General features: G+C 40.1%; 1 protein-coding gene across 1 annotated transcript; it reads left to right on the forward strand.

Moving 5' to 3' along the window:
• Window positions 1-675: 675 nt before the first annotated feature.
• On the forward strand, window positions 676-13,455 carry LOC114438970 (N-terminal EF-hand calcium-binding protein 1-like). Its single transcript, XM_028410647.1, has 12 exons — window positions 676-916; window positions 3,443-3,467; window positions 6,840-6,948; window positions 7,619-7,644; window positions 7,818-7,915; window positions 10,109-10,367; window positions 10,489-10,568; window positions 11,224-11,277; window positions 11,365-11,477; window positions 11,600-11,677; window positions 11,824-11,915; window positions 12,386-13,455. The coding sequence occupies exons 1-12, from the start codon at window positions 800-802 to the stop codon at window positions 12,412-12,414; spliced, it is 1,080 nt and encodes a 359-aa protein (XP_028266448.1). The 5' UTR covers window positions 676-799; the 3' UTR covers window positions 12,415-13,455.
• Window positions 13,456-14,526: the final 1,071 nt, after the last annotated feature.

Here is a 14,526-nt window from a genome sequence, read left to right on the forward strand (position 1 = left end):
GGTGCAAAGATGCTGATATGGTTCCATCAAAGTTGTGGCACGCTCAGTGTTCAACCTAATGCTCATACAGGCTTGTTGCACTTTATATTAAGTTCTCATTTGGCACACAATACATACATTAAAAACAGCTCACCACTGTCACATTAGAGCACTGCACAGGTAATGCAGTTATTGCACAACCTACAAATGACTGAATACATGTTTGTAAACATTATTCTAAACTATAAAACTCACTGTGACACTCAATCAATAGAGTTACAAAGCAATACATTTTAAAATATACATGCATGAATTTAAATTAATAGTTTTAGAGATATGCTTTGTTTTATTGATTAGATGAGGGTTTGCAACAGTGGAAATGTGGGAATACACATATGATTTACACACACTATATTATATTTATGATGAGGTCACTTTATTGATTATTGACATTATTGACTCTTCACATATTGTCTGTCAGCTTGACGCGCAGCTCCTGTTTCCTCATTGTGCGTGTTTTCTGTAAAACTCCCTCTCTGTCAGCCAGCCTGTAATTAACCGTGTGTGTGTTTCCACCAGCAGATGGTGCATTCCTCGGGGTTTATGAATCGCTGCTGTAGGTCCTGTAGAGGCGGAGTTTTTTTCCTTTCGTCGACGCGCAGGCACATTGAGTCCATCACATCCTGACGAACCCGGCGGAGCAGCACCATCCACCCTCCTCTCTGACAAGGACAACGTCTCCTGGAGCACACACACAGGAAGGGACAAGCTTTTCTTAAAACAACAAAAAAAGGAGCAAGATCGTATCGAAAGCAGCAAGATGCTGGCCTGCACAGAGATGATCACCATGTGTCTTCAGTCTTCCAAGCACGAACACTTGAGAAAGCAGCAGGAGCTTGACCACAATCAAAATCAAGGCATCTCTTTATTCCAAGATGTAAGTACACGCAGAGGCGTATGATTAAGCCTGTTATCATGTCTAATGAATGCAAACAGATCAGACACGATCTGCTCATGTTGCACCTTGTGGAGGTTGTTGAACAGGTTCACGGTTCATTCTTCTCTTTATGAATGGTTCACATGGGGTTAATACTTGCCAGCTATACCATTCACATCTGCCGGATGTACAGCGGCGCTATTATGTAAGAAAGGTGAGTGCATGACCATCAGTGCGTCAATACCAGCTCCAGCACAATGTCATCTGACATTTTTATTTACCTGCTAATAGCAGGGCAGGTATTTCTCCTGCCACTTTATTTCCCGGGGTAATAAAGGGTGACATGTTGGAACCTCTGATGAAGCCTGCAGAGACTCTTTATTAAACATGAATGAACAGCCTTCTCTTCACACAGCTGTAACAGGAGTTCAAAAATAGAAACAGTTTCAGTGATTCAATCAGTGTATTGTAAGAGAGATGATGATTCCTCTCACAGTATGAAAAAATGACTCATTTGTATTTTTCCCTGTATAATAAAGGGGAGCATTAATGTCCAGCAGCACAGTCATATTTTGCTGAGGACGCTCAGCAGGAGCAGAAAAAAGTGAGTGTATTAGCAGCTTCATTCCTCAGCTTTAGACTTCCTGACAGCTGGCTGTAAATTAAATTCAGTTTCTCTGAGGCACATCATTGGTCAGCGAAGGGAAATTCGACTGCAGCCAGTACGCATTTGGTTTAAGTGCAGTTAGCATTCATTTTCTCCAGCCCAGCACTGCACAGGTATTTACTCACTGAGCCTATTACAGTGACTGATGGAGGATCATTTATTCTTTAATAGATGGAGAAAATCTACAGCTGTTATTGACCTTCACTAGGCATACACATTTCATCCTCTTCTATTCTGTAAAGAAAAAAGGCTTTTTGTTTTTCCATTTAATCAGTCCAGAAGGACTGATTGCTTGGTTTAATTGCTAATGTTTTACATCCCTCAGAAGTGCTCTGCTTGCTCTTTTTGCTTCACTCGTTCTGCCTTTCATTCCCTGAAGAGCGTGTCATTCTTTTTATTGTGTTCAAAAAGACTCAGGATGACTCCAGGGACACGCTGTGATAAAAATAAATAAGAATGATTAGCATCCATGTAGCTAATGCTGCTTTTAGAAAGTCCTCATCTGCTCTGTGGGATGACAGCACCGACATGGACTCCACTGACCTCCCACATAAGAGCATAGAGGGGAAATAAAGGTCAGCAAATCTGCTCCTCCTGGGTCCGTATTTATTGCTATCTGTTGTTTGCCAGATTTTATGGAGCAGCTCCTTGCCTCAGCTGGACTGATGCATTATTTACATCAGCACTTCTAAAGTTTGTGGGAGAATTCAGAGGGACAATTATGCCTAAAATATAAAGGTTATTTAGTAATAAAGAGATTACTAAGAGATGAAATGAGGTGGCACTCCCTCCTCTCACAGGTTCGGTGGGATTGTATTGCTGTTTTTTCCAGCAAATAAATTAATCAACGTGAAGTTGCTTCCTGCTGTTGCAGGTTTTTTCCTCAAAACTGGGGAGATATCTTAAGAACAGCGTTCTTAGTGGCTGCTGAGGAAGAAAAAAAAACATAAAAGCTATCATTCCAAAGATCCTCTTGGGTGCTCATAGATATCAGCATTTCATTTCCTGAGATGTCTTTTTTCTTATTGAAATGAGGAAATTAGAGCTCCTCTTAAATGTTCTCCTCTGCATGAAGGAAGAGCGGTAAGCCAAAAATCCTTTTACACACATGGATTGCCTTGGTCTTAATAGTTTGTATGAATCACTGCTTCTCTCAATAATATCTTGTAATAACATCTTTGCTGCAGTTATATAGGTACATCTAAATAGCAGATACTAAGTCAGTTTTGTTTCCAGTGTGTAGCCTCTGCTTCCTCAGTTTGGTGTTACAGCCGTAGAATAGAAATACTTTATTCTTCATTCAAATTTCTCAATGTTATGTAATGCTATAAATATTGACTAAACTAAAACCATTTTGAATCTCTCACCATATTGGCAGTGTGACAGTCTGCCTTAACTCCCAATACAGGCAAGGGGTAGAGCATGAGTGAAGCTGAGGCAGGCAGGTCATCGTGGGAACAGGAGCCTGTCACTCCGAGTGGTCACCTTCATAATTGTGCATAATTTTAAGTCCCGATGTCATTACAATTAGGAAATTATATAAAAAGCAGAAACTTATCAATAATCAATTTTATTGTGTTATCATCATATATTATGTATTTTTTGCTATTTTCCTTCTTACAGTGTGTGGGCTGCCATAACACTGCTTCTCCATTGGGGGACTAATAAATGTTTATTTACATGAAGCACTCGATGGAAACATAATATATATTTTTTCTTTTTCTTTTGCCTACTTTAAAGAAAATTGCTTCCACATATTAGGTTGAAACCTAATATACATTAGCTAATGCTAATTAGCTAATGCTAATGTACTTTGTGGTCCACACTAACCTAATTGCTGTCTTGTTCTTTTTTTTCAGATATTCCGCCGGGCAGACAAAAATGGTGAGTAAGCAAAACACACTCAACTAATTAGATTATAAGGTTAATTAAAACTCCATAAAAAACACTTTAAAGGGGATGTTGCACACAAAACAATGCATGCTCTGTTGGCTGTTTTTGCTCAGAGGGGGGATTTATATGCGACCTCGGTGGATCTATCCTTTTTTTTTATTGCACTGCCTCCTTGTGAGGTAGAAAGGATATAAATAACCAAGGTCAGGTGCAGCTGCATCTCTTTGGCTTGGCAATGTGATTGGATCTGACAGGATGAACTCCTACAGTCCAGCCTGCAGGCATTGCTCATCCGAATGCTTGCCAGCAGCAATGCATTGCTAAGTCATAACCAGGGATTTATACTGCTATGTATATACAGGAGTTACTCTGTAGAAAACACATTTTAAAAATTACCTGAGGCATGCATGCACTAAATGTGAATTTAATGTATTATCCCCCATGCACATGCCACTGCTTCATTTGATTAATGTGTTACAGTGTTACCTCTTTACTTCAAAGGGAACCCTCCACCCGAAATATCTCAGAGGAAAACAAACACATCGAACTCTGCAGGAAAAAACAGTGCTGACAAACAAGAACTTGCTCTTGTTCTTAATTTCTTATTCATGCACTGCGACTCAATTTGATGAAATGTAAAATGCAAAAGTGATTAATGCTTGTAGAATGTCTACGGACTCTGATCAGTTCCCTCAGGAGGACAATGGAAGTGTTACATAAGAGCTGGATTAATGATGCAACATGTGCCGCCCTGAGCAGGGGTTGTCTGGGGTCCCTCACCGCTTGTGCGAAGAAATTGAGATACAAAAAGAAATCATTGTGAATTATGAATGGACCTGATGGAGATGCTTTCTTTTCTTTGGAGCTGCAGAAGAAATACAATATAGAAGGAAATTGTGGTTGGATATAGAGTGAATTGCATAGAGGAGGAAAAAGGTGCAGAGGTGCGGCATTTCAATAGAAAACGGTGACTCATTTTCAATTAGTATAGTATTTATATTACCGTACATGCATTTTTGTGACGCCTCAAGTCTGCCCTTTCTTCCAGCCCACCAGCAGTCACACAAAGCTATTATTTTTCACCTTTTGAAGAAAGAAGGCAGACGAGAGGGCAAAAGACGACAACTTTGCAGCATGTTTGTGTTCTGTTATCTTCAGTTTGCAGCCAGGCTTTTGCTTGGTTCTCGTCTCCTTGAACTCACAGATTTGTGCACCCAAGAGGAAAGTGCCTCCTTCCAATCAGCAGCGCGTAGGCTGCCATGATACGCCTTGAGTACTGTGGCTTCAGCACATAATGAGGGCTGGATACCAACCAGCTCCTCTCCTCTGGGCTATTGTAATGGAGGAATTAATTTTCTAAAGAAAAAAAAACTATTCTGTGAGTTTGCGAGTACAAAGCTTTGACTTAGATGCACTTTGCTCACATTAGTGTGTAAAACATTTAGAGGCTCAGAGATGCACACAGGGGATGATCAGCCATATTACAATCAAATCTGTCTGATTTGTCCTCAAGAAATATACAATAACAAGCATGAAAAACAGAAGTAAGCAGGCAGGTTAGAAATCAATGGAGGCATTTGTGGCTACTGATTTCTTTATGGGTGTAGTGTTCATTGCTGGAGCTGAGAAGTGCAACGGCCTGACACAGTCCTGTCACAGTGATGGAAGACAGTAACAATATCAGTCAATACCATAAGCATCAATTAATAATCAGCTTAGGGCTGCAAATATCAACTTTCAATAATTCCCCCAGATGATTGATAAGTTTAAACTTCTCTTCTTCTGTGTATGCAGCTTGAGATTATTGTGGACATGTGCAAACATCTTTATAGATTTGGTTTAATAACCTTTTTCTTTAAGCTGGGTTATTTATTGTCTCCACTCTATTCTATTCTTATCTTTGGTTACCTTTGGTTTTAACAGGTAGGCAGTGTGTTCCTGGAAAGCTTCAGTACACACAGCCTTTTATTTAGGTCGTCTCAGTCAGCGGTGCTGTATTATTCAGTGTGAAGTAAGACAATTAAACTTGCTTTTGTCATGAGGTACTGATTTACCTTCCATCTGAACTCTTTGGATTTTCCTGCTGAGATGTGGTATTGGCATTTGTTAGTCACAAAGCTACTTAGTTGACATCTTTCTGTGTGACAGCTGAATGTTGATGGTGTTGGCTGGCTGTACTTAAACAGTACAGCATACATGTATCTGCAATGTGGATACAATCTTGTCTGACATCATGAAAGAAAGCACATATTGACATTTCCTGTCCACACTATGACATATGGGACGCTAAATCACAGTGTGCAAAAGGACTGTGCAGGTGATTTAAATGAACAACACACAGTAATCAATCAAACCAACCTTTGAATCCAGAGTAATGTAACATTTTTTGTATGAAAAATGAGGATACGTCTGTGTTTAATCAGTCTCAATACTCACATTAATTGCAAACTATTAAGTGTTGTTTTCAGAGCTTATTTCTGCATAATAAATGTTTCAGATTTTGGCAGCAGTAAATAGCTGAAGCACATGCTGGACAGAATAGTTTAGGTTTTGTGACAAACACTGTTGATAGCCAGGAGCTCAACCATTGCAGCTTCCATCTATGCGCTACAGTGAACACTTGCATAATGAGCCATCTGAGCTGCAGTGTCTTTGGGTGTGAATCCAAAGCAAAGCAGCTCTAAAGGAGAAGGCTGGAGAATGAGTCAGAGGTGCAACAGATTGTGTTTACTCCTACATCGTGTGGAGCAACATTTTCACAAGAAAGTTTGAGCAAAGAATTATGATTCTGTCTCTTCTAATAGCTCCATCTTACAGCTGGGGATTTAAAACAACAAATGTTTGGTGAAGATTCAACAGACCTTGAGAGCCAATGATTAAAATCCATAGTAATAAATCCATAGCTCACACTGCAGTGTGAGCCTCAGGCATGTCAGCAGAGTTCAGCTAGCTGGCAGGCATCCATCAGAAAGGTGCGATTTCATTATTGTCTGAAGTTAGCTGGCTCATGCCTCGAACCCTGCAAGCTCTGCAGCACAAAGCCCCATGCACTGGAGAAGGTAACTGATAATGTTACAACAACATAACAGGGGAAATCTATCAACGCAGAAATTGCTATAAACACAGTCATAAATTCCTTTAAATCCATTCATTTGAGAAAGACCCTTACTTTGTTGCCTGGTGTCTCATGTGGATAAATAAAGACAACATTAGGGTCAATGCCTGATATATTTTATTCAGCAGCAGCACCTGTGAGCCTATTATAACGCCAAAGTAGTCTCATTTCACTGTATTGAATTATGGACAATTAAAGCATGTCAGACATCAGTGAGGTGTAACTTTCACACGTTTGTCTCCTTTCAGACGATGGGAAGCTGTCTTTGGAGGAGTTCCAGTCGTACTTCACTGATGGCATTCTCACTGATGAGCAGATGCAGGAGCTGTATTACTCCATCGACAGGCAGCAGACAGAGTAAGCTCATCTTCCTTTTGGACGCCTTCCAGCTTCTCCGCCATCTGCAGCCCCGCCTGCTCTCCTGCTGCCTGGCAGTGAGATGTCAATACCTCACTTCAATGAAGATTATGCCTTAATTTTGCTGTGAGAGCGAACAGCGGGATTTTGAATAATTGATGAGCACAGATATGTAAATATTTGCCACTGCCTTCCAGTTAATCTTGAAAATGTTTGTGGCTATAAAGATGTATAGAAATATGGGAACAAACAAACAAACAGAGAGAGCGTTCTTTGCTGTGTCTGTGGAAGCAACAGTGATGGAACAGAAATGCGTGTGCCGATGCACCAACAGCTCACTATGAAGAACGACCTCTCAGATGTCGCAGCACCAGAAAAACATAACCGGACAAATTTTAAAGAGCAGTGTTTATGTAGCTATGCATCCTCCTGCAGTGATTTACCATGTAGTAACCATGGTAACCAGGAAAATGGCAGAAAAGCTTGTCACATTTATCTGATAATCACTTTCTGGTTAGAAGGAGTGAACTAATCAATAAACAGACTGGTAACCTCCAACAAATAATAATAATAATAATAATACATTTTTTGTCTCTTTGTAGTATTTACTAACAATATTTAAGGCTTAACTTGTCTTAACTTGTCTTTTTCGTCTTTTTTCTCCTGATAGAAACCTGGACATAGAGAAACTCTCAGGTACCTGTGTGTCTTTTATGCAGTGTCTTTATTATTAACTCACTCTCCCAATAACATACATAGGATGATTTTACTGTGTATATCACAATAAGCATGGCTTTTAGCCTCTAATTCCTATATTATTCCTATATACTTCATGCTCGACGAGCGTAACTAATCTATTCCCTGTCTAGAGTACTTCACTCCACATCTGGGAGAATACATCAACGTCCTGTCTGCCCTGGAGAAGCTCAACGTGGCCATTCTGAAGGCCATGGATAAAACTAAAGAGGTGGGTGATGATGGTGTCACCTCTGCACTCTGTTCATTTCTGAAAGTCCTGACAGATTATGGATGTAACAACAGCGTTCAAAAATGTGTGTAAGCGTTCAGACTTCTTGGTTTTTGCCTCAGCTGTCAGTTTGAAGCCCTCACAGAGGTCTGTGAGATCAGTACACTGCTGGAGTTTTATACAAAGTGCCCAGCATGACTGACTCCGCCTGCTGTGTGTTCTGTCTCTCCACACTGACAGTACATGTTCAAACATGGGCTGAAACGCCTCTATAAAACAACAGCTCACCTCTAAAAATCTCTAACAGGATGGTTGACTTGAGAGACACGGCTGCATGTTGACCACTGGACAGCGACTAAAGTGGAAGAACAGCAATCATGCAAACACAACAGATTGACCACTTGATGGTGATGGTGAACAACTTGTTGATTACCTGGTGTTTGAGAATAAAACAGTCCAGATTCATCATCTGAGGACATTGTTCATCAATGCAGTTCATTGATTACATCACTTGTATAATCCATTCTGATTGCTTGGCTATTCAGAGATTCAGTGACAGAACAAGCCAGTGTTCTGCTCACAGATTGTAATACACGAATCCCTTCCTAGGACCAACGATGTCACTAGTTCCCAGAAAAAAAAACAACTAACATAAAAAATCAAAATGTAGCCATGAGGTTAAAAATCTGTGCATTACTGCAGTATTTTCAGATAATGAGACCCAGCGTCTCTACACTCCCCAGCCTTGGATAGTAGAACATGCTAATTAGAGTCTTATAAATCCTGTTATGAGGCTTTGTCGGTTGGTGCAGTAGAATTAATATTCCATAAGATGTAGAAGGGATTTAAGTGTCTGGCCCTGACAAGTAGGGCTATAATCATGTTGTTTTAGGTGCACACAGTAGAGATCAGCATCAGAGAGCTTCCACTAAGACTTAATCAATAGCTCAGCTCGCTCTTTATTGATCTCACCCTCTCTGTTAAGCCAAATGGTGGATGTGTTTTTTTCTACTGGACAAAGAAAGAGAATCAGGTCTGTGAAAAGATACTTAATGAGACTGTTGTCTGTGGCAACTTATTTTAACTGAATTGAGGGAGATCAGTGTCATATAGACAACAGTAACTAAGACTCAAAAACTCCCTTTCCCATTCTGACGTCAGATGTCCTCCACATAAATGCACCACAAACACCCGGCCATATCTCAGCTTCTCTAATCGCCTTTTTTATTAATTTTTTCAGGTGCTTACTTTTCTTGCTGTCTTTCTCTGTTTGATCCCCTTCCTCTGTTCATCCATCTTCTCCACCATGGACTGGCTTTTCCTCTTGTTTTTCTCCTTCTCTGTACCATACATGCTCCCTACAGCTCATGCATTTTTCATGTTCCTGTTAGCCAGTCAAAAAGCTTTCTGTGCCTTGAAGAGGAGAGCCTCTTTTTATGTGTCTATTTTTATGGCACCAATCCTGCACCAATTTTCCACATATCTCACCAAAACAATGGGTAAAACTCCAGTTTATGATATATAATAGGTGAAATAAGAGCTCAGCTGTATTCTCTGCTTTGTTGTGGTGTAGATAAAAGAACATAAACTGAGAAGAGGGCTGTGAGGTGCATTACACATTCAGTGCAGCTTCTCTGCTGCAGAGAAAACAGAGCTCACAGAAACATGAATTCCAACAAGCTCAGTGGTCATGTTACAGATGTCTCTGTCATTTTTTCTGAATTCTATTTTGTTGCTCCACAAGGTGCTGGTGGGGGTTACAGGGTTCATTATCCACAAAAACTGAGCTGGGAAAGTTGTTTTTGGTGGGAGGAAAATAACATCTACAACAGTAAGGCACCAAATCCAAAAACAAAAAAGAAAAAAAAACTCTTCAAAGCTCTCCACAGCTTTATCACCCTGGGTGATTTGCATTCATGAATTCACACCTATGAATGCAGTTTCTTTTTTATCAGGAACATCAGAGACTTTTTTTGTATGCATCCCAGGTGTTACAGTCTGCAGCTCCACCATACTCCTAGCTGGTGTAGCATCCGTCTTTAAGCTTAGTTCTTTTGCTCTTCCTTCTAGTAACCCTCACAAACAGCTGATTTTGTAACAGTCCATCATATTGACCAAAAAACATAATTGGATGTAGGATTTTAATAGCTTATGATATTCCTCCATTTTTACCTTTATTCCGCCCTCCTCCAGGAGTATCAGGGTTCATCCGTGCTGGGCCAGTTTGTGACGCGCTTCCTGCTGAGGGAAACCTCCACCCAGCTGCAGTCGCTTCAGTCATCCCTGGATTGTGCCATGGAGGCTGTTCATGATCATGGCTGCACGGGGAAGAGGATAATCAGGAAGCCGGAGGACCTGCCTATCCAGCGGACAACCAAACGCCCCGGCAGACGCATCCAGAAGAACATGTGTCTGTCTCCTACCGACCCCTACTCTGGCATGCTCACCACAGGTAGGGAATCTTAGATAAGGGCAAATACAGTGGATAATGAAGATGGCACATTTCAGTGCTCTGTCAACATACAACAATGCAGAGCTTGCCATTGTGCTGATGTTATGTTTCTGGCTGTCAGGGGTCAGTGTGGAATCAGACAACCACTGGGGCTCTCAGATCAACCAGATGGAGGACCTCATTGACAAACTGCAGTGTGAGGTCCGTATAAAATCTGTGATGATGACTTATTGCTGCAGATTTATGTTAGAATGTCACTGCCGCACATTCTGTATCTTGTAGTTTTATTTCCTTCAAAGACTAATTAGCAGCCAAAAGGTTTGTCTCATGAGAGAGGATTGCTCTTTAGGAGGATCCGGTCTCACTACAGGCTCATCTGTTACAGATAGAAATGTCAAGCAGTCCATATGAGGCCTGTAGCGTCCTTGTAAATACTTAAGCTTTCCGCTGCAGCATAGGACATCCAGAGTGGGTAAAAAAGTGCAAAGCTGAATTGCACTATACGCTGATGCATATGTTATCAGCCTATGGTGTGGATGAGAAGCTGTTTCAGTGATGTGTGCAGATAATGATACATCAGCGCTGCTGTTATCATAATTTAAATAGATGGCATTTTCCAAGGATAGATATCAGTGCTTCAAAGATAGTGAGCTAGTCTGCTAACATACTAATAATGACATTTTCTTATCTTGGCCGTGCAGACTGGAGTTCAGTGTAACTCAGGGTTGTTGGAGGGTGAATCCTAATGTCTTCGTTGTGACAGACTGTAACTAGAGGCCAACTGAGCTGAGCTAATTCTGCAGCTAATTGTTGTTCTACTCATGGCTGACTGCAACATTCATGCTCCCATTTTCAGAGCCCACATCTGGAGCCTCTCAAAGAAGACACATTGGCAGGGACGTATAAATCGGTGAGTCTTGCATGTGCTGGATTAAAAAAAAAACCCAACAACTTTGTGTACACCTACACGTTGATACTGTTTTATTATTTTCTCTAGAACATCCTTCTTGTCCAGAGACAAATGTCTGTGAAAGACAGTGACGTGGAGCAGTTTCAGCAGGCTCTCAAAATCTACACAGATGCCACAACTAGCCAGCTAAACAACCTGCAGTACGTCCGTTTTATCTGCCTCGGTGCCTGTTTGCCTTAGGATCTCTGTGATTTGATGCTGCCACTGCACATGGTGTCAATTTCCTCAGACATATAACACCCACTGCCCTCTTTTTTCTTAGCGTTTCAGTCCAGAATCTGCCAGACAGATCATGCTTCATCATGTATGAATTTTGGCAGGACCGTCTCTCCTGGATGAGGTAGGTTTAGAAGGGCTTCATGGAGTATTAGGCTGAAGAATTTCACTGCTGCACCAAACATTTGCCCAGCAGACTGAGCAGCTCACCTGCTATCTTTGAAGTGTTACTGCCTTGCTCTCATCCTGTTTTTCTTCCTCTTTCCTCAGCTACCTGCAGTCATCCATCAGTAAGACCTTCCAGCGCTGCATTATTGACTCACTGGAGGAGCCAGAAATGGTGTCCACCATGCTTCTCCCAGGTACAAACAAAACATATTATTGCATTTTCTGTAGTCTACACTCTTAACATGGATTTTCTATGGGTGAAGATACAGACGGTTATAGATGAAAAATACCTTTATTATTGCTATGATTATTTGTAATATATATTTGAATCCTACTACTCGGCACATTGGAAACTAGTATTAATGTGGTACCTACTGTGTTAAACTGATAGATTTAGCATCAGACCCAGCATTTGTAATTTAGGTGGAACAGGTAAAAAGTTAATATATGAAGGCTGCAAGCAGACAATGGTCATAACTAATGTTGCTAAGACGACAGATATATTTTAAAGGAAACTAAATCAGAGCCAAAGGAATCCTGGAAAAGGAATATTTAAAGATAAAGTTAGTATATGTCTGCACTTCCAGCTCCTACTGCTGCTTTATTTTATCAGATCCTGAGTGGCAAGCAAGCATTGATGCTCAACCATTGCTTCTTTTTACAGCCTCTTGGTGGATTATGAACAACAACTGACAGAGCAAAGCTGCTTCTATTCAACACAATGAAGGCAGGAGAAGGAAGCGATCGTACAATTGCTTCTTTTCTGTTCTTTGATATTAACTTTTTCCTCATGGCATGACTGGGATTGTTTTTGCAAAGCTATGCTCCATGGTTATTAAAAAAAGAGAAGACCAGTCAACAGTGAAACAAACTAAAACCTTGGATAGAAAGAACTGAGGCAATGTTTTATGGTGTGATCTGGATCTGTGCTGATGTTCATTTTCACCGTCTTGGCACATTCTTGCATCTGATTTAATAGAAACACTAGAAAAAAAAACAACAGAGTTGCATGATTTCTTATTTCTCAGTGCTAGTTTGTTTCACTCAAAGCTACATTTTAGAGTAGATGTAATGTCAACAATGCCACAGCAATAGAAACACATGAATAATAACTGTCCATCCATCCTCATATTCTTCCATTGGGCTGGGTTAACCCTTTCCTCTTGTTCTCTCTGTGATATTGTGCTTTGTTGTCTTATTCAGAGGTCTGCAGCTACCAGGCATCATTTTGCCGATGGGTTAGAAAGCCATTAGATAGAACATAGTTAATGAACAATTATGGTCCACATCTGATGTTTAATCATCCGTGTCACTCCTGCACTTTAGAAAAACGGACCTTTATTGTGAAGAACAGACATGTATAGTTTATAGAGTGTCTATTTAAAATGTAGAATTCACTAATAATTACAAACCAGGAGCTGCACTGAGGTGTAGTGAGACATTAGTGGACAATAACAACGTACCAAATACTTGTGCAGTTCACGGTTATTCTAGATACAAAACTCAAAAGCCATTATTTTACATTTGCAGTGTATTATCAGGTGCAGTATACACACAAATAGAAGTTTATATTTTCAGTACAGAAGTTAAGCAGGATCTGTTTTGTGTAATGACATTAGAAAAGATTGTGTACAGTCGTTAATGAGCTGTAGGGGGTAAATACATGTTGTAGAATACTGATAAATGTACAGTATGGTAGTGTACTGAGTTTGGGTTGTGAGGAATGAATGTGATCAGTCCTTTATTTCTTTTATGTAGCATATACAGTTGTTATGTAGATGTTTGTTTTCTGGCATGAATTAAAATTTTGACATGTTGATGATATGGAAAAAAGTCTAAAGTTAATTCCTGAAGTGGTTTTATTTATGAAGCAGTCATCCTTTATGCTTATCAGTGATACTGTGGTATGATTCAATCGGCCATTACAACTCATTTTGACTTCCATACACACAGACAGTTAAGCCCTTCATCACATACTGGTTATCACACTGTGTGTTATCATCTACTATGAGGTTTAATAAGCGTGTCATCAGTCATTATGGTGTTGGACTCTTTGGGTTGGGAACACATCCAGGTACCTCCAGTGCTGAGAAATAAAAGTAAAATCTGACTGCCTCATGTTAAAATACACAACGTGACAGCGAACGGCTCCCCACCCAATGTAAATAATTGACACTCTTCATTGGTGTGAAGGTTTTTAAACAAACATCAACATTAAACTGCATTAAAATAAACACACACAAAATGAAATTGCACCTACTCAAGACTGACAGGCTGAAATAGCTTATAAATACTGCATAAGCTCATCACATCAGCAGCTTTGAGAAATGTCAAGACCACCTTGTGCTTAAAGTGGGGCAATTAGCTTTCACTCTTCAAAGCCAATTTGCTGTTCCACGTCTTCAATCTCAGCCTGAAACAGCTGTAACATGGACAGTGTGAGGCCAAGCCTTCCACACAAAAGTGTGTTTTTAGTCTTAATAGCAGAACTGGAGTCCACAGTATTAGTTACCACAAATAAGCTGATTAAGTTGAGGATTATTTTTGTACTTTGTGCTGTAAGAAGGTCCTTCTCGAGGATAATCTTGGTACAATATAGCTCATATGTGAGGATTTATATGAACATTAATTCTACATTGTCACATACAGAACGCAGGAGGATATTAAAGCATTTTAAAGGAGATCGTTGTATGTTAACACATTATTGAAGCTGAAATTATTATTTAGCTGTGTCTTTATGTCATATTCATCAGTGATAAATGTGACACGAAGCCTAAAGATCCTGAAAGCAGAACGTGTTATTGT

Source organism: Parambassis ranga, chromosome 7, assembly GCF_900634625.1.
Source record: "Parambassis ranga chromosome 7, fParRan2.1, whole genome shotgun sequence".
NCBI classification, from domain to species: Eukaryota; Metazoa; Chordata; class Actinopteri; family Ambassidae; genus Parambassis; species Parambassis ranga.